The 23,328-nt window shown below is 40.3% G+C and overlaps 1 protein-coding gene across 2 annotated transcripts in view; it reads right to left on the bottom strand.

Moving 5' to 3' along the window:
* The window catches only part of LOC129765149 (PP2C-like domain-containing protein CG9801), a 139,587-nt gene that overhangs the window by 24,241 nt on the left and 92,018 nt on the right, over window positions 1-23,328 (bottom strand). The window contains exon 4 of one of the 2 annotated variants that reach the window (XM_055765037.1): window positions 20,751-20,969. The exons of the other annotated variant lie outside the window; for it this stretch is intronic. Within the exon in view, the coding sequence (XP_055621012.1) occupies window positions 20,751-20,969 (219 nt within the window). The remainder of the gene's footprint in view (window positions 1-20,750; window positions 20,970-23,328) is intronic. 2 annotated transcript variants of the gene reach the window in all.

Raw genomic sequence — 23,328 nt, 5'->3', positions numbered from 1 at the left:
GCATTTGCGCTAATATTGATCATAATGAAGCATTGCTACTTTTTTCGAGGTTGTTATTAACAAAAAGAGTTTATTTCTCTTGTTTAGTCATCAAGAATTTTGTATGTGATTAGGTTTTGCTTGCCAGTAGCAAAACTTCCTCCACTAAGGGTGACATCTGCGCTTCTCTCGAGCATGAGAAAGTAATGCAACTCTTTTCGAGGCCAGTAATATTAACAGAAGCGTTTCTTTTGAGAATAGCGCAAAATGATGAGAAATGTTTATATTGCTAGTAGTTTCAAGCCACCAATGTATGGCTCTGTATGCATGCTATGGCGAACGCTTGTTTGGCGCTTGGTTTACGCTTAGTTTGTACGCAATACTAAATAACATGTAGCATGATATTTGATACATGCAAGTGTTGTCATTGTTGTTGTTTACATGCGGTGCCAAAGATATATTGATGTAGTTATGAGATATGGAATAATGGTGCTGGTGCAACATGTATATAATCGACTGTAGCCGAGTCTATGTCAATTTCGAAAAAGGCCACCGGAATAGCCTTCGAGGTAAATTTTCAATGCATTGACATGAAATAAATTGCGACATACGATTGTTTTGCGAGGGCAAGAATGAATCATCAATCAATTATCGTCAACTGATTCTACAATGAAAAAATAATTTCAGAGATTATTCTACTAAGCAGTTGTTTCTAAAATTTCACAGCATTATAGAATAATTTCCGAAGGTATAAACAAGCGAGTTATATAAAATAACAGCGTAGTTCTACGTCAACAATACGGTCGTATCTTGGACACAATCTCCTATAATTTTTTTTTTTTTCATTTTCTGAGTGTTTTAACAACCCATTTCCGTTTCACTTTAAACCCAACGGAACACGATGCTACTTGTCTCAATGCAAATTTCAATTAGGCTAACAGCACCCAATACGATATGTAGAGCATATGTGAAATCACTTTTGACGTAGGACTACGTCTTTCATTTCTATACCGGGGTGTAAAATCAAAGTTTCGAAAACGAAAGCGTTACGCCGGAGACCGAGATTTTGAGCGTTAATAGCTCCTAAACAACTGAACGAAATGGTATGATAAACACTTCATTCGAAAGATAAAATGTCTACGCGTTCTATACTTGTTACTTTTTGATCCAAAAACTTGTTTCAATAGTCTTAAAATTGCTTTCAAAACAGGCTATTGAAATCACCAATCGGTATATAAGCGAGCGGCGCTCGGAAATCCACTCAGTTCTAATTGAACAGCGATTGGAGCATGTTGTCGCTGTTGCGGTGAAGCTCTTTATTTATCATGAAAGCGCGGATGAACGGTGTCACCAAGAGCCTGTTTGTGCACCCTAGGCCAGAAGGGAATCTATCAGGAGGAGAGTGATGCCACAAACGGTTCCCTGGGAAGACATCGCTAAACACACATACACGCGCGGTTATTAACAGGTGGTTATCGAGTTGGCATCAACCACTGGTGGGCTTCCAGTATCGAGGAAAATGTGGAAATATCTAATCGTTATTGAAAATAATCTGCCAGTTCCTTTGGGAATTTTCAAAATATATTCATGTGAAAGAGTTTAATTGAATGTTTTCTATCCATGTAACACTGTGACCAAATATGTTTCAATCAAGTGCTATTAACAGGTGGTTATCGAGTTGGCATTAACCACTGGTGGGCTTCCAGTATCGAGGAAAATGTGGAAATATCTAATCGTTACTGAAAATAATCTGCCAGTTCCTCTGGGAATTTTCAAAATATATTCATGTGAAAGAGTTTAATTGAATGTTTTCTATCCATGTAACACTGTGACCAAAAACATTTGGTTTTGTGGTTTTTCAATCAATCGCAATTAACAGGATAGCTTCAGAAGATTATTCTTCCCCATCAGTAGGATATTTCCGTATCCAATATTGTATGCGCCCGCAATCGATTATTGCTCAGTCGCCGAAAGTTCCGAGCTCAGAGAGTTCATTCCCCTCTAGTTTGCCTTCCAAATTGCCATCGTAAACCACACCTTCTCTCGGTTCAATCACACACAAAAAGCATACTTAAGCGATATTCTGGTGGTGAGACACATTCATTTTTCGTGAGGACATCGACAAGACAACATCGTTGCCTAACGTGCTGGAGGAGGTGGACGGCGAAGGATCGACACATACACGCGCAGAACTCTTTCCGTTAGGATGCCATTCAGCATCGAGAAAGTACCGGAAAGATCTAATCATTGCTGGAAAATAATCTGCCAGTTCCTTTGGGAATTTTCAAAATATATTCATGTGAAAGAGTTTAATTGAATGTTTTCTATCCATGTAACACTGTGACCAAATATGTTTCAATCAAGTGCTATTAACAGGTGGTTATCGAGTTGGCATTAACCACTGGTGGGCTTCCAGTATCGAGGAAAATGTGGAAATATCTAATCGTTACTGAAAATAATCTGCCAGTTCCTTTGGGAATTTTCAAAATATATTCATGTGAAAGAGTTTAATTGAATGTTTTCTATCCATGTTACACTGTGACCAAATATGTTTCAATCAAGTGCTATTAACAGGTGGTTATCGAGTTGGCATTAACCACTGGTGGGCTTCCAGTATCGAGGAAAATGTGGAAATATTTAATCGTTACTGAAAATAATCTGCCAGTTCCTTTGGGATTTTTCAAAATATATTCATGTGAAAGAGTTTAATTGAATGTTTTCTATCCATGTAACACTGTGACCAAATATGTTTCAATCAAGTGCTATTAACAGGTGGTTATCGAGTTGGCATTAACCACTGGTGGGCTTCCAGTATCGAGGAAAATGTGGAAATATCTAATCGTTACTGAAAATAATCTGCCAGTTCCTCTGGGAATTTTCAAAATATATTCATGTGAAAGAGTTTAATTGAATGTTTTCTATCCATGTAACACTGTGACCAAATATGTTTTTCAATCAAGTGCTATTAACAGGTGGTTATCGAGTTGGCATTAACCACTGGTGGGCTTCCAGTATCGAGGAAAATGTGGAAATAACTAATCGTTACTGAAAATAATCTGCCAGTTCCTCTGGGAATTTTCAAAATATATTCATGTGAAAGAGTTTAATTGAATGTTTTCTATCCATGTAACACTGTGACCAAATATGTTTCAATCAAGTGCTATTAACAGGTGGTTATCGAGTTGGCATTAACCACTGGTGGGCTTCCAGTATCGAGGAAAATGTGGAAATAACTAATCGTTACTGAAAATAATCTGCCAGTTCCTTTGGGAATTTTCAAAATATATTCATGTGAAAGAGTTTAATTGAATGTTTTCTATCCATGTAACACTGTGACCAAATATGTTTCAATCAAGTGCTATTAACAGGTGGTTATCGAGTTGGCATTAACCACTGGTGGGCTTCCAGTATCGAGGAAAATGTGGAAATATCTAATCGTTACTGAAAATAATCTGCCAGTTCCTCTGGGAATTTTCAAAATATATTCATGTGAAAGAGTTTAATTGAATGTTTTCTATCCATGTAACACTGTGACCAAATACATTTGGTTTTGTGGTTTTTCAATCAATCGCAATCAACAGGATAGCTTCTGAAGATTATTCTTCCCCATCAGTAGGATATTTCCGTATCCAATATTGGATGCATAAAACCTTGTGCCTCCAACGTAACGCTCTCGTTTTCGAAGTTCTCCAAATATTCATTCATTCAGAATGAATTCAGATTCAACTTCATACAAATGATCTCTATATCAACGAGAGTCCTACGTCACCCTTGCGGTTATACCATAGATATAACCCACTTCCTGTTTTTCGAATATACCTTCATTTTTCCAATTTTGCTCGTCGCATGAACTTTCCTTGGGAGAAAAGACGGATGGGTAATGTCGGGGACATAACCGGAGTGACGTAGGACTATACAAAGGGGACAGCTTTTGTTAAATATATATTTTAAATATATTGTTTTATTTTCTTCTCCTACGTGAATACCTACCTATCTACCTGAAAAATGGATTAGTTTACTGTTTACTCTTTATGAATATGTTGATGGTTCTGAAAAGAACCTTTGGTGTTGTGTTTTTGTTATCACTCGATATTCCCATCTTGTTCGGTTAAACCTTCCTGTTTAGCTATTGCGTTTGCCACTCGCCACAGCTTTCACAGTTGGAAAATTTCTTCCCATCCAGCTTGTGACATGTTGTTCAGTAAATTACATTTAATGCGACGTGCCGGAGAAGCACTTTGCCACTCACTGAAACTAATTGTTGCCTTGATGAGCGCCGAACCGAAGCTGCTCTGTTCTTGATGCGGGTTTTCTGATTGTCGTGAGCAGTTTTGCAAGCCAACTCGAGCACTCCGACGGCCGAAACTCTATAATCGCTGTTAGGTATATTGGTGCTCCGGCATCAATCTGTTCGGCCTAGTTATCCTTGCGGAGCAATCAGTGAATGCGACCAACAGGGAACTGGAGACCTGCACGGTTCGAGTGAGACTTTGCCTTTCCCTTAACTTGTCCTCCTTTGTTACGTCCACGATGCCGATGCCGTACAAGCACACGGGTTTACGGTTTGAAAGAAAATAAAATATTTTTTTGGGGTCCGCGTGTTTTATACTCTAGCGGTACACACTCACAGGATAGAGACAAATCGGCAGACTCAGCCAGAGGGGCGAGTCCAACGAGACGAACGAATGAGCGTTAAAATGGAGCGATGGCAAAAAAAATACATTCACTACGATTTGTTCGCTCGTTGGATTCACATGCAGACTAAAAAGGGTCCTTCCCATCCAGTATGTGACATATTTTACAGTAAATTACATTCAATGGCACGTCGCATTACCACCACTCAGTATCGGATTGGAGGTAATTTTAACCTGTAATTGAACATTTGCGATGACAAGTGGTACAGTGTCAACTTTCAATGTGGGGTCATAATTTGGACCCCGAACTCTATGTTTACAAAAATTTCCAACTAAATATACGACATATTTAGTCCGTCCAATTAGCTAAATGTCGAGATAAGTGTAAATTACTGTACTTTCAATCTAGTTGCAATTTAGAATTGGTGAAAATCAATAAGCTCAGAACAACTGCCAAATTCACATACTCATCATATCCTGGCAAACAAATTATGAAAAAATCAATTTGTGTTTTATTATTATTTTGGATAATGTTTTAGAAAGCATTGAACTGTATTTCCTAAACTCTTTTTTGGAAAGTTTAATGGCCGTGAAAAGCGCCTTGTTTTATGGAATGGTTCCAATTTAGAAAACTTAGTACTCGTGGTTTTGAAAAAAACCATTTCGAACGCCCTCGATGCCGCCTTGTTCTGGATTTGCCACCAAAGCAGTTTGTATAAAGAACAAACTTTTTTCTTCTGCTACCTGATGCCGTTTTGCGATTGCGTTTGCCACTCGCCACTCGCTGCAACTGCCTGTTGTCTTGATGTCCACCGAACCGAATGTGTTCTGTTCCGAATGCGGGTTTTCTTATCGTCGCGAGCAGCTTTGCCAGCAAACTCGATCACTTCGGCGGCCGAAACTATATAATGCCGGCTAGGTGGACTGCTGCACTGGTACTAACGCGCTCGGCCTAGCTACCCTTGCGGGGATCTCCAGATCAACACGGTTCGAGCGGGATTTTGCCTTTCCCTTCACTTTTCCTCCTTTACCATGTCCAGACATGGCTGCTTGGGTTGGTTTGTTGATGTGTTGTGATGCGAACCGATGTGGTGTACGGTTTGAATGAGAATGATCGTTACGGCAGCGGAGCGGGGATTTTTAAGCTGAGTGGCTGGCTCGAGAATTACGCATGTGTGAGACTGCGACCAATGTTTCGTTCATTTTTTTCTTTTTCCTTTCCAATCGTGCTTCATTCTATTTCGCTGCTGCTCTGGTTGCCCGTTTTGGTCGGTACGATTTGAGGAGCACAAAATGGACCAATCAAAAATGGGCACATAGTGCATTTTGACAATGCTTGATATTTTCACAATTATTCAATTATTTATCTCAAGAAAAATGAAATGTTATTCGTTATGATAGATGCGTAGATATATTTCCTATCAATTGATGCAAAAACATTTGCGATCTATTGAGAAATGCTCGAATTATAAGCGTTCCAAATCTTGCATTTTTTCCTACTTGTTCAGTGCCTAGATTTCCATTTCACCCCCTATATCTTCCGGTTAGACGTAGTCCTACGTCAAAAATACATTCATTACGATTTGTTCGCTCGTTGGATTCACATTCACATGCACATGCTAAAAAAGGTCCTTTTCAGGATCACAAAATTATCTTCAATCTAAAAAGTTTATTGTTTTGTTATCACTCGATATCCCCATCTTGTTCTGCTAAACCTTCCTGTTTAGCGATTTGTTGCCACTCGCCACAGCTTTCACAGTTGGAAAATTTCTTCCCATCCAGCTTTGTGACATGTTGTACAGTAAATTACATTCAATGCGACGTGCCGAAGCGCCACTCAGTGTCGCATTGGATGCGATTTTAACCTGTAATTGAACATTTGCGATGACAGTGGTACAGTGTCGACTTTCAATGTGGGGTCATAAGTTGGACCCCGAACTCTATGTTTACAAAAATGTCCAACTAAATAAGTCGCATTACATGTCCGTCCAATTAGCTAAATGTCGAACTAATTGTAAATTACTGTACTTTAAATCTGGAAACAATTTAAGAATTGGTGAAAATTGAATAATCAGGAAAGTCCCCAACTATCAATAAGCTCAGAACAACTGCCAAATTCACATATTCATCAGATCCTGGCAAACAAATTATGAAAAAATCAATTTGTGATTTATTATTATTTTGGATATTGTTTTAGAAAGCATTGAACTGTATTTCCTAAACTCTTTTTTGGAATGTTTAATGGCCCTGAAAAGCGCCTTGGTTTATGGAATGGTTCCAATTTAGAAAACTTTGTATTCGTGGTTTTGAAAAAAACCATTTCGAACGCCCTCGATGCCGCCTTGTTCTGGATTTGCCACCAAAGCAGATTGTAGCAAGAACAAACTTTTTTCTTCTGCTACCTGCTGCCGTTTTGCGATTGCGTTTGCCACTCGCCTCTCGCTGCAACTGCCTGTTGACTTGATGTCCACCGAACCGAATGTGTTCTGTTCCGAATGCGGGTTTTCTTATCGTCGCGAGCAGCTTTGCCAGCTAACTCAATCACTTCGGCGGCCGAAACTATATAACGCCGGCTAGGTGGACTGGTGCACTGGTACTAACGCGCTCGGCCTAGCTACCCTTGCGGGGAACTCCAGATCAACACGAGCGGGAACTCCAGATCAAGGTTCGAGCGGGATTTTGCCTTTCCCTTCACTTTTCCTCCTTTACCATGTCCAGACATGGCTGCTTGGGTTGGTTTGTTGATGTGTTGTGATGCGAACCGATGTGGTGTACGGTTTGGATGAGAATGATCATTACGGAAGCGGAGCGGGGATTTTTAAGCTGACTGGCTAGCTCGAGAATTACTCATGTGTGAGACTGCGACCAATGTTTCGTTCATTTTTTTTTTCTTTTTCCTTTCCAATCGTGTTTCATTCTACTTCGCTGCTGCTCTGGTTGCCCGTTTTGGTCGGCACGATTTGAGGAGCACAAAATGGACCAATCAAAAATGGGCACATAGTGCATTTGGACAATGCTTGATATTTCACAATTATTCAATTATTTATCTCAAGTATAATGAAATGTTATTCGTTATGATAGATGCGTAGATATATTTCCTATCAATTGATGCAAAAACCTTTGCGATCTATTGAGAAATGCTCGAGTTATAAGCGTTCCAAATCTTGCATTTTTTCCTACTTGTTCAGTGCCTAGATTTCCATTTTACTCCCTATATCTTCCGGTTAGACGTAGTCCTACGTCAAAAAAAAATCGTTTCATATTTCAAGTCATTTTAACACAATAGCTACCATATACAATTTTGACGTAGGACTACGTCTTTCATTTCTATACCGGGGTGTAAAATCAAAGTTTCGAAAACGAAAGCGTTACGCCAGAGACCGAGATTTTGAGCGTTAATAGCTCCTTAACAACTGAACGAAATGGTATGATAAACACTTCATTCGAAAGATAAAATGTCTACGCGTTCTATACTTGTTACTTTTTGATCCAAAAACTTGTTTCAATAGTCTTAAAATTGCTTTCAAAACAGGCTATTGAAATCACCAATCGGTATATAAACGAGCGCCGCTCGGAAATCTACTCAGTTCTAATTGAACAGCAATTGGAGCATGTTGTCGCTGTTGTGGTGAAGCTCTTCGTTTATCATGAAAGCGCTGATGAACGGTGTCACCGAGAGCCTGTTTGTGCACCTTAGGCTAGACATGAATCCATCAGGAGGAGAGTGATGCCACAAACGGTTCCCCGGGAAGATCTCGAAGCAGCCGCTACACAAACACACACACACATACACGCGCGGAATTCTTTCCGTTTGGATGCCATTCAGCAACGAGAAAGATCCGGAAAATAATCTGCCAGTTCCTCTGGGAATTTAAAAAGACATTCATGTGAAAGAGTTTAAATGAATGTTTTCTATCCATGTTACACTGTGACCAAATATGTTTCAATCAAGTGCTATTAACAGGTGGTTATCGAGTTGGCATTAACCACTGGTGGGCTTCCAGTATCGAGGAAAATGTGGAAATATCTAATCGTTACTGAAAATAATCTGCCAGTTCCTTTGGGAATTTTCAAAATTTATTCATGTTAAATAGTTTATTTGAATGTTTTCTTTTCATGTAACACTGTGATCAAATACATTTGGTTTTGTGGTTTTTCAATCAATCGCAATTAACAGGATAGCTTCAGAAGATTATTCTTCCCCATTAGTAGGATATTTCCGTATCCAATATTGTATGCGCCCGCAATCGATTATTGCTCAGTCGCCGAAAGTTCCGAGCTCAGAGAGTTCATTCCCCTCTAGTTTGCCTTCCAAATTGCCATCGTAAACCACACCTTCTCTCGATTCAATCACACACAAAAAGCATACTTAAGCGATATTCTGGTGGTAAGACACATTCATTTTTCGTGAGGACATCGACAAGACAACATCGTTGCCTAACGTGCTGGAGAAGGTGGACGGCGAAGGATCGACACATACACGCGCCGAACTCTTTCCGTTAGGATGCCATTCAGCATCGAGAAAGTTCCGGAAAGATCTAATCAATGCTGGAAAATAATCTGCCAGTTCCTTTGGGAATTTTCAAAATATATTCATGTGAAAGAGTTTAATTGAATGTTTTCTATCCATGTAACACTGTGACCAAATATATTTCAATCAAGTGCTATTAACAGATGGTTATCGAGTTGGCATTAACCACTGGTGGGCTTCCAGTATCGAGGAAAATGTGGAAATATCTAATCGTTACTGAAAATAATCTGCCAGCTCCTTTGGGAATTTTCAAAATATATTCATGTGAAAGAGTTTAATTGAATGTTTTCTATCCATGTAACACTGTGACCAAATACATTTGGTTTTGTGGTTTTTCAATCAATCGCAATTAACAGGATAGCTTCAGAAGATTATTCTTCCCCATCAGTAGGATATTTCCGTATCCAATATTGTATGCGCCCGCAATCGATTATTGCTCAGTCGCCGAAAGTTCCGAGCTCAGAGAGTTCATTCCCCTCTAGTTTGCCTTCCAAATTGCCATCGTAAACCACACCTTCTCTCGATTCAATCACACACAAAAAGCATACTTAAGCGATATTCTGGTGGTGAGACACATTCATTTTTCGTGAGGACATCGACAAGACAACATCGTTGCCTAACGTGCTGGAGGAGGTGGACGGCAAAGGATCGACACATACACGCGCAGAACTCTTTCCGTTAGGATGCCATTCAGCATCGAGAAAGATCCGGAAAGATCTAATCATTGCTGGAAAATAATCTGCCAGTTCCTTTGGGAATTTTCAAAATATATTCATGTGAAAGAGTTTAATTGAATGTTTTCTATCCATGTAACACTGTGACCAAATATGTTTCAATCAAGTGCTATTAACAGGTGGTTATCGAGTTGGTATTAACCACTGGTGGGCTTCCAGTATCGAGGAAAATGTGGAAATAACTAATCGTTACTGAAAATAATCTGCCAGTTCCTCTGGGAATTTTCAAAATATATTCATGTGAAAGAGTTTAATTGAATGTTTTCTATCCATGTAACACTGTGACCAAATATGTTTCAATCAAGTGCTATTAACAGGTGGTTATCGAGTTGGCATTAACTACTGGTGGGCTTCCAGTATCGAGGAAAATGTGGAAACATCTAATCGTTACTGAAAATAATCTGCCAGTTCCTTTGGGAATTTTCAAAATATATTCATGTTAATGAGTTTATTTGAATGTTTTCTTTCCATGTAACACTGTGATCAAATACATTTGGTTTTGTGGTTTTTCAATCAATCGCAATTAACAGGATAGCTTCAGAAGATTATTCTTCCCCATCAGTAGGATATTTCCGTATCCAATATTGTATGCGCCCGCAATCGATTATTGCTCAGTCGCCGAAAGATTCGAGCTCAGAGAGTTCATTCCCCTCTAGTTTGCCTTCCAAATTGCCATCGTAAACCACACCTTCTCTCGATTCAGTCACACACAAAAAGCATACTTAAGCGATATTCTGGTGATGAGACACAAACATCATCAAGGCTATCGCAGGCAACCTGGCCTCTGGCCATAGAAAGACGCTGCTAAATGTTGTAAATGTTTGGTTGGTCCCACAAATCCTTTACGGAATAGGCACCTTCAGCCGTGGAGGGGACAGGGTGTTAAACACCATCCAACCAATTTACAATAAAGCAATTCGGCTCGCAATTGGCGCTTCCCTTCACCCACCTGGTAACAAAAGCCATCACTCATAAGCCATCCGTCACTTGTCACTCCCCGAAAGCGACCACAATGTCCCATTAATACATAGGGCTAAAACATGGTTCAAAAATCTCACGAACAAAGATCTTCCCGATATATGTGAACGTTCATCTGCGACGGGAAGAAATTGGAACGTCAAACCGCCGAACATTAACCTTGAACTTCTCAAGGCAGTTCGGGCGGGAGACTCTTCTCCAAAAGTCAAAGCCTGCTTCAATAACCTCGTTACATCCAATTTTCAAATCAACCACCAGGTATACACAGATGGTTCAGTCAGTGCCGATGGAGTTGGATGTGGAATCTTTGAGAGTAGATACACTGGTAGCTTTTCTCTTCCACCGCAATGCTCCATCTTCAGTGCGGAAGCTTTCGCCCTTTTAATAGCTACCCAAGAATGCACCCATGATTTTCTTCCTACCACAATATTCTCAGACTCAGCTAGCTGTCTCCACGATCTTCTAAGTGGAAACAGCAAACACCCATGGATTAAGCAAACAGAAGAGTCTGCTTCAAATAAAAACATCTCCTTCTGCTGGGTTCCTGGTCACTCAGGAATCCGCGGAAATACAGCCGCCGACATACTGGCCGGCAAGGGCAGCAAAATAGAACCCCCAGACATGCCCTGTCCTCCATCTGACATTGTCCGCTGGGTAAAACAGCAAGTCCGTGAAAGTTGGGACATAGGTTGGATAAACAGCCGTCCCACTCATCTTCATATAATTAAAAATTCCACTCTCCCTTGGGAGGACCGTCTCAATAGTAGGGAAAGGCAAGTCCTTACCCGTCTTCGAATTGGGCACACTAACTTCGCCCACTCACACTTGTTCTGCAGAGCCGAAAAACCCCAATGTGCTTGCAACGAAGCTCCGGTTTCCGTTAGCCATCTTTTACTTGAATGTCAACATACCAAAGATGCTCGAGTCCGACACAACATAGGTCAGAGTCTCCGAGATATCCTCAGTAGAGACGAGACCCAAGAAACCAATTTAATTGCGTTTCTGAAAGAAACCGACTTCTTTGGTAAAATCTAAATCGAAATACTAAATACCTTGGAAATTGCTTATTAAAGTTCGCCACTTCACAGTCATGTATGCGTGTTTATGTGTGTATACACATGTATGTACGGGTCGGAAGGAAGGAATTCATACATGTATATACACGCATTCAATAATAATAAATAACAAATAATATAATATATACTTTCATACCCATATCTATCTTCTATCCATTACATTATACTTTAATCAACTTCCTATTCCTACAGCCACACTCACCAAGGAGGATAAATTCATTAAATAAACCTCTCCATTTTTCAGCTCTACTATATACCATTAAATTCGAAACCACTATATTTTATTATCTATTCAAACTGTATTTCATTTCATTTCACCCCACCCCACACCCACTCCACCCCTCTTTCCTTCCCATACCACTTCCACCCCCTTCCACTCCACTAATCCCACCCAAATCCTTACCACTCCTTTCCTTCCTATCCTCCTGAGAAGGGCCTTTTTGTTTTTGACGTAGGACTACGTCTTTCATTTCTATACCGGGGTGTAAAATCAAAGTTTCGAAAACGAAAGCGTTACGCCAGAGACCGAGATTTTGAGCGTTAATAGCTCCTTAACAACTGAACGAAATGGTATGATAAACACTTCATTCGAAAGATAAAATGTTTACGCGTTCTATACTTGTTACTTTTTGATCCAAAAACTTGTTTCAATAGTCTTAAAATTGCTTTCAAAACAGGCTATTGAAATCACCAATCGGTATATAAGCGAGCGCCGCTCGGAAATCTACTCAGTTCTAATTGAACAGCAATTGGAGCATGTTGTCGCTGTTGTGGTGAAGCTCTTCGTTTATCATGAAAGCGCTGATGAACGGTGTCACCAAGAGCCTGTTTGTGCACCTTAGGCTAGACATGAATCCATCAGGAGGAGAGTGATGCCACAAACGGTTCCCCGGGAAGATCTCGAAGCAGCCGCTACACAAACACACACACACATACACGCGCGGAATTCTTTCCGTTTGGATGCCATTCAGCAACGAGAAAGATCCGGAAAATAATCTGCCAGTTCCTCTGGGAATTTAAAAATACATTCATGTGAAAGAGTTTAATTGAATGTTTTCTATCCATGTTACACTGTGACCAAATATGTTTCAATCAAGTGCTATTAACAGGTGGTTATCGAGTTGGCATTAACCACTGGTGGGCTTCCAGTATCGAGGAAAATGTGGAAATATCTAATCGTTACTGAAAATAATCTGCCAGTTCCTTTGGGAATTTTCAAAATATATTCATGTTAAATAGTTTATTTGAATGTTTTCTTTTCATGTAACACTGTGATCAAATACATTTGGTTTTGTGGTTTTTCAATCAATCGCAATTAACAGGATAGCTTCAGAAGATTATTCTTCCCCATTAGTAGGATATTTCCGTATCCAATATTGTATGCGCCCGCAATCGATTATTGCTCAGTCGCCGAAAGTTCCGAGCTCAGAGAGTTCATTCCCCTCTAGTTTGCCTTCCAAATTGCCATCGTAAACCACACCTTCTCTCGATTCAATCACACACAAAAAGCATACTTAAGCGATATTCTGGTGGTGAGACACATTCATTTTTCGTGAGGACATCGACAAGACAACATCGTTGCCTAACGTGCTGGAGGAGGTGGACGGCCAAAGGATCGACACATACACGCGCAGAACTCTTTCCGTTAGGATGCCATTCAGCATCGAGAAAGTTCCGGAAAGATCTAATCATTGCTGGAAAATAATCTGCCAGTTCCTTTGGGAATTTTCAAAATATATTCATGTGAAAGAGTTTAATTGAATGTTTTCTATCCATGTAACACTGTGACCAAATATATTTCAATCAAGTGCTATTAACAGATGGTTATCGAGTTGGCATTAACCACTGGTGGGCTTCCAGTATCGAGGAAAATGTGGAAATATCTAATCGTTACTGAAAATAATCTGCCAGTTCCTTTGGGAATTTTCAAAATATATTCATGTGAAAGAGTTTAATTGAATGTTTTCTATCCATGTAACACTGTGACCAAATACATTTGGTTTTGTGGTTTTTCAATCAATCGCAATTAACAGGATAGCTTCAGAAGATTATTCTTCCCCATCAGTAGGATATTTCCGTATCCAATATTGTATGCGCCCGCAATCGATTATTGCTCAGTCGCCGAAAGTTCCGAGCTCAGAGAGTTCATTCCCCTCTAGTTTGCCTTCCAAATTGCCATCGTAAACCACACCTTCTCTCGATTCAATCACACACAAAAAGCATACTTAAGCGATATTCTGGTGGTGAGACACATTCATTTTTCGTGAGGACATCGACAAGACAACATCGTTGCCTAACGTGCTGGAGGAGGTGGACGGCAAAGGATCGACACATACACGCGCAGAACTCTTTCCGTTAGGATGCCATTCAGCATCGAGAAAGATCCGGAAAGATCTAATCATTGCTGGAAAATAATCTGCCAGTTCCTTTGGGAATTTTCAAAATATATTCATGTGAAAGAGTTTAATTGAATGTTTTCTATCCATGTAACACTGTGACCAAATATATTTCAATCAAGTGCTATTAACAGATGGTTATCGAGTTGGCCTTAACCACTGGTGGGCTTCCAGTATCGAGGAAAATGTGGAAATATCTAATCGTTACTGAAAATAATCTGCCAGTTCCTTTGGGAATTTTCAAAATATATTCATGTGAAAGAGTTTAAATGAATGTTTTCTATCCATGTAACACTGTGACCAAATATGTTTCAATCAAGTGCTATTAACAGGTGGTTATCGAGTTGGTATTAACCACTGGTGGGCTTCCAGTATCGAGGAAAATGTGGAAATAACTAATCGTTACTGAAAATAATCTGCCAGTTCCTCTGGGAATTTTCAAAATATATTCATGTGAAAGAGTTTAATTGAATGTTTTCTATCCATGTAACACTGTGACCAAATATGTTTCAATCAAGTGCTATTAACAGGTGGTTATCGGGTTGGCATTAACCACTGGTGGGCTTCCAGTATCGAGGAAAATGTGGAAATATCTAATCCTTACTGAAAATAATCTGCCAGTTCCTTTGGGAATTTTCAAAATATATTCATGTTAAAGAGTTTATTTGAATGTTTTCTTTCCATGTAACACTGTGATCAAATACATTTGGTTTTGTGGTTTTTCAATCAATCGCAATTAACAGGATAGCTTCAGAAGATTATTCTTCCCCATCAGTAGGATATTTCCGTATCCAATATTGTATGCGCCCGCAATCGATTATTGCTCAGTCGCCGAAAGATTCGAGCTCAGAGAGTTCATTCCCCTCTAGTTTGCCTTCCAAATTGCCATCGTAAACCACACCTTCTCTCGATTCAGTCACACACAAAAAGCATACTTAAGCGATATTCTGGTGATGAGACACAAACATCATCAAGGCTATCGCAGGCAACCTAGCCTCTGGCCATAGAAAGACGCTGCTAAATGTTGTAAATGTTTGGTTGGTCCCACAAATCCTTTACGGAATAGGCACCTTCAGCCGTGGAGGGGACAGGGTGTTAAACACCATCCAACCAATTTACAATAAAGCAATTCGGCTCGCAATTGGCGCTTCCCTTCACCCACCTGGTAACAAAAGCCATCACTCATAAGCCATCCGTCACTTGTCACTCCCCGAAAGCGACCACAATGTCCCATTAATACATAGGGCTAAAACATGGTTCAAAAATCTCACGAACAAAGATCTTCCCGATATATGTGAACGTTCATCTGCGACGGGAAGAAATTGGAACGTCAAACCGCCGAACATTAACCTTGAACTTCTCAAGGCAGTTCGGGCGGGAGACTCTTCTCCAAAAGTCAAAGCCTGCTTCAATAACCTCGTTACATCCAATTTTCAAATCAACCACCAGGTATACACAGATGGTTCAGTCAGTGCCGATGGAGTTGGATGTGGAATCTTTGAGAGTAGATACACTGGTAGCTTTTCTCTTCCACCGCAATGCTCCATCTTCAGTGCGGAAGCTTTCGCCCTTTTAATAGCTACCCAAGAATGCACCCATGATTTTCTTCCTACCACAATATTCTCAGACTCAGCTAGCTGTCTCCACGATCTTCTAAGTGGAAACAGCAAACACCCATGGATTAAGCAAACAGAAGAGTCTGCTTCAAATAAAAACATCTCCTTCTGCTGGGTTCCTGGTCACTCAGGAATCCGCGGAAATACAGCCGCCGACATACTGGCCGGCAAGGGCAGCAAAATAGAACCCCCAGACATGCCCTGTCCTCCATCTGACATTGTCCGCTGGGTAAAACAGCAAGTCCGTGAAAGTTGGGACATAGGTTGGATAAACAGCCGTCCCACTCATCTTCATAAAATTAAAAATTCCACTCTCCCTTGGGAGGACCGTCTCAATAGTAGGGAAAGGCAAGTCCTTACCCGTCTTCGAATTGGGCACACTAACTTCGCCCACTCACACTTGTTCTGCAGAGCCGAAAGACCCCAATGTGCTTGCAACGAAGCTCCGGTTTCCGTTAGCCATCTTTTACTTGAATGTCAACATACCAAAGATGCTCGAGTCCGACACAACATAGGTCAGAGTCTCCGAGATATCCTCAGTAGAGACGAGACCCAAGAAACCAATTTAATTGCGTTTCTGAAAGAAACCGATTTCTTTGGTAAAATCTAAATCGAAATACTAAATACCTTGGAAATTGCTTATTAAAGTTCGCCACTTCACAGTCATGTATGCGTGTTTATGTGTGTATACACATGTATGTACGGGTCGGAAGGAAGGAATTCATACATGTATATACACGAATTCAATAATAATAAATAACAAATAATATAATATATACTTTCATACCCATATCTATCTTCTATCCATTACATTATACTTTAATCAACTTCCTATTCCTACAGCCACACTCACCAAGGAGGATAAATTCATTAAATAAACCTCTCCATTTTTCAGCTCTACTATATACCATTAAATTCAAAACCACTATATTTTATTATCTATTCAAACTGTATTTCATTTCATTTCACCCCACCCCACACCCACTCCACCCCTCTTTCCTTCCCATACCACTCCCACCCCCTTCCACTCCACTAATCCCACCCAAATCCTTTCCACTCCTTTCCTTCCTATCCTCCTGAGAAGGGCCTTTTTGTTGTTTTGTTTTTGGAACACGCCTTTCGCTGGGTCACTTGTGCTTCGTTACTGCTTTGGTCTTCGGATCAGTAAATATTTACTTTTCTTTACAGCATATATTAAATATCTTATGAAGCATGGGATCTCTTCCTACCTTCTTCTTTAACCGAGGGTCGAGCGGACAGATCTGATGAGTGATTTTTTTGGTTTCCCTTTCGCCAGTCCCCTCTGGGCTAGTTTTATTGTGGCTCTTCACTGGGCTAGAGGCGAATGAACTGCAAAGTTTAAAGCCTCTTAAAAACAAAGAAAGAAAGAAAGAAAGTGAGACACATTCATTTTTCGTGAGGACATCGACAAGACAACATCGTTGCCTAACGTGCTGGAGGAGGTGGACGGCCAAAGGATCGACACATACACGCGCAGAACTCTTTTCGTTAGGATGCCATTCAGCATCGAGAAAGTTCCGGAAAGATCTAATCATTGCTGGAAAATAATCAGCCAGTTCCTTTGGGAATTTTCAAAACATGTTCATGTGAAAGAGTTTAATTGAATGTTTTCTATCCATGTAACACTGTGACCAAATATGTTTCAATCAAGTGCTATTAAGGGTGGTTATCGAGTTGGTATTAACCACTGGTGGGCTTCCAGTATCGAGGAAAATGTGGAAATAACTAATCGTTACTGAAAATAATCTGCCAGTTTCTCTGGGAATTTTCAAAATATATTCATGTGAAAGAGTTTAATTGAATGTTTTCTATCCATGTAACACTGTGACCAAATATGTTTCAATCAAGTGCTATTAACAGGTGGTTATCGAGTTGGCATTAACCACTGGTGGGCTTCCAGTATCGAGGAAAATGTGGAAATAACTAATCGTTACTGAAAATAATCTGCCAGTTCCTTTGGGAATTTTCAAAATATATTCATGTTAAATAGTTTATTTGAATGTTTTCTTTTCATGTAACACTGTGATCAAATACATTTGGTTTTGTGGTTTTTCAATCAATCGCAATTAACAGGATAGCTTCAGAAGATTATTCTTCCCCATTAGTAGGATATTTCCGTATCCAATATTGTATGCGCCCGCAATCGATTATTGCTCAGTCGCCGAAAGTTCCGAGCTCAGAGAGTTCATTCCCCTCTAGTTTGCCTTCCAAATTGCCATCGTAAACCACGCCTTCTCTCGATTCAATCACGCACAAAAAGCATACTTAAGCGATATTCTGGTGGTGAGATGCATTCATTTTTCGTGAGGACATCGACAAGACAACATCGTTGCTGAGGGTGCTCGACGGCGAAGGATCGAGATCTGCCCTGAAACGCAAGCAGTTTGTTTGAAACTGTGAGGGAGCACAGAGAAGCCGATCCTTCAGGAGAAGAGAAGGTGACCATCGAAGTAGCCGCTACATACACACATACACGCACGGAATTCTTTCCGTTTGGATACCATTCAGCATTGAGAAAGATCCGGAAAATAATCTGCCAGTTCCTCTGGGAATTTAAAAATACATTCATGTGAAAGAGTTTAATTGAATGTTTTCTATCCATGTAACACTGTGACCAAATATGTCTCAATCAAGTGCTATTAACTGATGGTTATCAAGTTAGCATTAACCACTGGTGGGCTTCCAGTATCGAGGAAAATGTGGTAATATCTAATCGTTACTGAAAATAATCTGCCAGTTCCTCTGGGAATTTAAAATTACATTCATGTGAAAAAGTTTATTTGAATGTTTTCTATCCATGTAACACTGTGACCAAATACATTTGGTTTTGTGATTTTCAATCAATCGCAATTAACAGGATAGCTTCTGAAGATTATTGTTCCCCATCAGTAGGATATTTCCGTATCCAATATTGGATGCATAAAACCTTGTGCCTCCAACGTAACGCTCTCGTTTTCGAAGTTCCCCAAATATTCATTCATTCAGAATGAATTTAGATTCAACTTCAAACAAATGATCTCTAAATCAACGATAGTCCTACGTCACCCTTGCGGTTATACCATAGATATAACCCACTTCCTGTTTTATTGATGAATACAGAATACTCAGGGTGAGCGTAAAGTTAAAAAAATCCTGTAAATACAGAGATGATCTCATTTAATTTTGACTATATACATGGACAAGCACTGAGACTGGCAGTTACTAAATGAGGAAATATGAAAAAAATGTATGTTTTCGGATTTTTTACGACATGTCACTACTTCCTAGTCGAGTTTATGATATATTTCCTTTTCATACAATAAATATCTTTGGGACCCGAGACCGACACCGATATTGTGCAAATGTTCTTGATGCGGGCTGAATAGAAGGCGTAGCAAAAACAATTCGGAACTCAACGTTAACGCATGTTAAGTCTTAACCTACTAATGACATGCATGCAAATACCGAAAAGAAAAGGGTTACCCCCGCACTCATCGTGTCTTTCCTTCAGTGCCTCCATCAGCCGGATTGTCATCATCCGACCACGTACGTCCCGGCGAGGCCACTCCAGTTACCGGTCGGTGCTGGTTGCTCCCACCTGTAGCTTCGTTGCGTCCTACTTCCTACGGGAAAGCTCGCCCGCTCTGCTGCGCTCACCAGCGCCAATTACACCCGCTTGGACGGCAGTTGTGGATTGCACGACGCGTGCTAGCGCCACCAACCACGTGAAAATAGGTGTAAACGGGTGATAATAAATATGATACACTTATTCGAGGTATATATAACTTGAATAAATTCAGCATATGTATTTTTTTTTATCCATCATTTTCCATCATTTTTATCCATCATTTTTTATCCAGCATTTTAGATGTAACAGAGCCGAATTTTAATCGTGTACATGGTACATGGTTATCATATCTATAATTAGCACATTACACAGTTGTCATTCGCCAGTATTCCTTCTATACCATTACACATGGTACATTCACATAGTAGCCATTTAGGCGTAAGAATATTCTTTCTGTTCTTCCATTATCCAGTTGGACCACCGGACAGCGGAGACAGTTGATTGATCATTGTTGAGTTATTTATAGAACAGCAGCCCGATGTGTCTTGCAGAGCAAAGCAGTTGTATGGATGAATCGATCTTAATTTCGACCGTGGATCGATCTCCATCGCTGATGATTGTTGCGTGGACGTAGCTATTCTGTAACAACACAAAGATGGTCAATGAGGGCCCTGAGTTTTGAACTCACGATCGATCGCTTACTAAGCGAACGCGCAACCAATGTGGCTACGGAGACCCCCTTCAGCATATGTAAACGCTTGTGAATTTCTCACTGGTGAGAAATCACTAAAGTTGGATGCAGTTCTACTTCAGGTGAATAATTTCACCGAAGATATGAATATATTCATTATAGAAGTTCACGCTAGTGTAAACGGTTGATGCGATTTCTATAAATCTCATCATATTTCTTCACATGAATATATCAGTAGTCTAAACCCACCCTTAAAACTGCAGCAGCACTCCACAGCACCTCACGTCACGTTGGACGGCAAACGCGAAACGAAATTTCGACGTATTCGCGAATAATATTCGAAATGATAAACCAACGAATTCAAAAAAAAAAAAGATTGCGTAGTCCTAGATCCTAAGAGGTCGTGTCTCGGATACAACCCCTCGATTTTTTTTGTCAATGTAAACTACATATAATATAAGGCTTGAAATTTATAAATTAAATGAAACTGAAGCGCTATCATGTCTAATATCATATCCACAGCGGACATTCTACTTTTCCTACATACCTTCGGTTATCTCTCTAACGCCATGATTTTTGGAGTATACATAGGCCAAAGAATCACCCACATTACAACAGCAAACCACGCTCTTGTTTGGATTGTCAGCCAATGGTAACACGACTAGAACTGTGAGTGTTGTTAGCGCTCCGCCCATTTCCATTATGTAATCATGTGCCTCCCAGAAACTTCGTACCAGACTTACGAATATATCTTTTGTCGAAGATGCTATGAAAAATAGACAACCATAAAAAATATGATAATCAGATTTACAAATATATAAAAAGAAACCAGAATAATGTGAGCAGTAATCAATGCGCGATAAAACCATTATGATATACCGTGATGTGCCCTAATTCCGTTCACTTGATCAAAATTTTCCCGGAATCACCACCGTTTGGCGCTCTCAGTCACCCGTTTTTATTTTTCATTTTTTTGTAGGTTGGCACATCTGTCAATGACATTCTATGAAATTTGAAGTGTGATAGTTTTACATTTCTAAAAGTAACGTTCTATTGAATACATCTGCTAATGCGCGTGCCTCGATTTTGTACAATTTGCGAAATTTGCTAAATCAATCGTTATTCACGAACATTCAGTAACTACCGAATTCACCTGATTTGGCTCCCTGTGACTTTTTCCTATTCGAACGACAAAAGAAACCACGTTTCAGCACCCGAGATGAGATAATGGAAAAATCGAAGATGGCGCTGATGGTTGCGTTATGGCCATCGAATATAATAAATGTTTCGATGATTGGCATAAGTGCGTTGCAATCGATGGGGAGTACTTTGGAGGGGACAATACCAATATTGATGTATAAGCTTGTATTTTGGATTTCCTGAATATATTTCGGAAACTTTTTGATCTAGGTGGTATAACGTTTGAATACTCTAAAAATTACTGCATGCGCGTATATGAGGTGCTCAAACGTACTACTTGCTTGACATTCCTTCCATTACATACGGATGGGAGGGTTGCTGCATTCATACTACCTGAAATCTAATTCCTTATTGCGTTAATTAGTATTCCTAATAACAATCATCAAATTTTTATAACATTGAGTCGTTTTAAATATTAGATTAAACGATGTTCTATTCTATGAGTAATATTCTTCTTCGGTTTTTTTTTAGTTTTAGCGACAATATTCTGCTTTTTTCTCTATATTTTAGCAATTATCAAGAAAGGAATACATTCAGCTCGCGCAGTCCGAAGACATCGGTCGCAAATTTGTTCGCGTCTATCATATAGTGGAGATTATACCGTTATCAGTTCGTGGCTGGTGAATTTGTTTCGCCCTAACGGGGTTCTCTTTATTGCGCGAGTGAGAGGAGCAGCAATCACAACCAGCGTGAGAAAGAAGTCCTCCACCGCGGGCGCGGTGCGTGTGCCGTATCATCGCTGTGTGTGCTTTATCATCGTCATCGATTCCATCATCGTGTTGTGGTGCGATTTACCGTTGCAGCTGTACCGAGCGATTGCCACGCGTTTCGATTGGGACACCGTTTCATTTCATTCGCATTGGTGTGCGATTTAGGTATAATTTATATATTAGGTTTAGGAAGATAGAAGAATTCAAAATTATATTATTTTATATCTGCCGTAATGGCAGAAGGTCAAGTTGAAATGGAGATTGAAACTACTGTTTCCTCCTCACTAGCTACAACGGGGGCTGGGAAGTCGCTCAAACGCGTTCCCCCCTCAGAAGATGCCTCTTCAGAGAAAGAGTTAATTAACCTCAACAAGCCCCCCTCAAGAAAATTGGCAAACTTTTCCTCTTCGCCCCTGAATCTCCCGCTTCCGCTTCCGCTCAACTCCCAAACTTGCCTCCCAGTCCTACTGATCCCGCTCCCGCTCAACAATCGACCTCGTCCTCCCCTTCAGTTGTTTCCTCTCCTCGTGTCAAGGTCTATCCAGACGATGCACCTGGAGCTGGTCCATGGGTTGTTTTTTTCCGGCCCAAACCTAAAGGGAAGTCTATTAATGTCATTCAGGTTTCGAAAGATCTGGCAAGATATTATTCCTCCGTGGTCGAAACCTCTAAGGTTAGGTCGAACAAACTGCGTGTTGTCGTGAGTGATCGGAAACACGCAAATGCAATTGTGATCGACGAGAGGTTCACCCTAGAGTATCGTGTCTACGTGCCCTCCCATGACGTAGAAATTTCGGGGGTGGTAACTGAAACGGGTCTGACGTGCCAATTGATAAAAGAAGGAGTTGGTAAATTCAAAAGACTCCCTTTGGTGGGCGTTAAAATTTTGGACAGTCGCCAACTAGGTAAAGTATCCCAAGAAGAGGGAAAAACGACATTCACGCCGTCAGACTCGTTTCGAGTAACTTTTGCTGGTTCGGCCCTCCCTGACTACGTCATGGTGGACAAATTGAGACTGCCTGTGCGACTCTTCGTGCCAAAGCCCATGACTTGCAACAAATGCAAGTCAGTTGGTCACACTTCAGATTATTGTGCCAACAAGGAGCGCTGTGCAACTTGCGGAGAGCAACATGTGGGGGAATCCTGCAGTGCGACTGAGCATAAGTGTCCATATTGCGGGGGATCCCCACACGTGCTCTCAGCTTGTGAAACTTA

Source organism: Toxorhynchites rutilus, chromosome 2 (genome assembly GCF_029784135.1).
Source record: "Toxorhynchites rutilus septentrionalis strain SRP chromosome 2, ASM2978413v1, whole genome shotgun sequence".
Classification (NCBI taxonomy): Eukaryota; Metazoa; Arthropoda; class Insecta; order Diptera; family Culicidae; genus Toxorhynchites; species Toxorhynchites rutilus.
The sequence above is the reverse complement of the archived record's forward strand: the minus strand, read 5'-3'. Positions and strand labels throughout refer to the sequence as shown.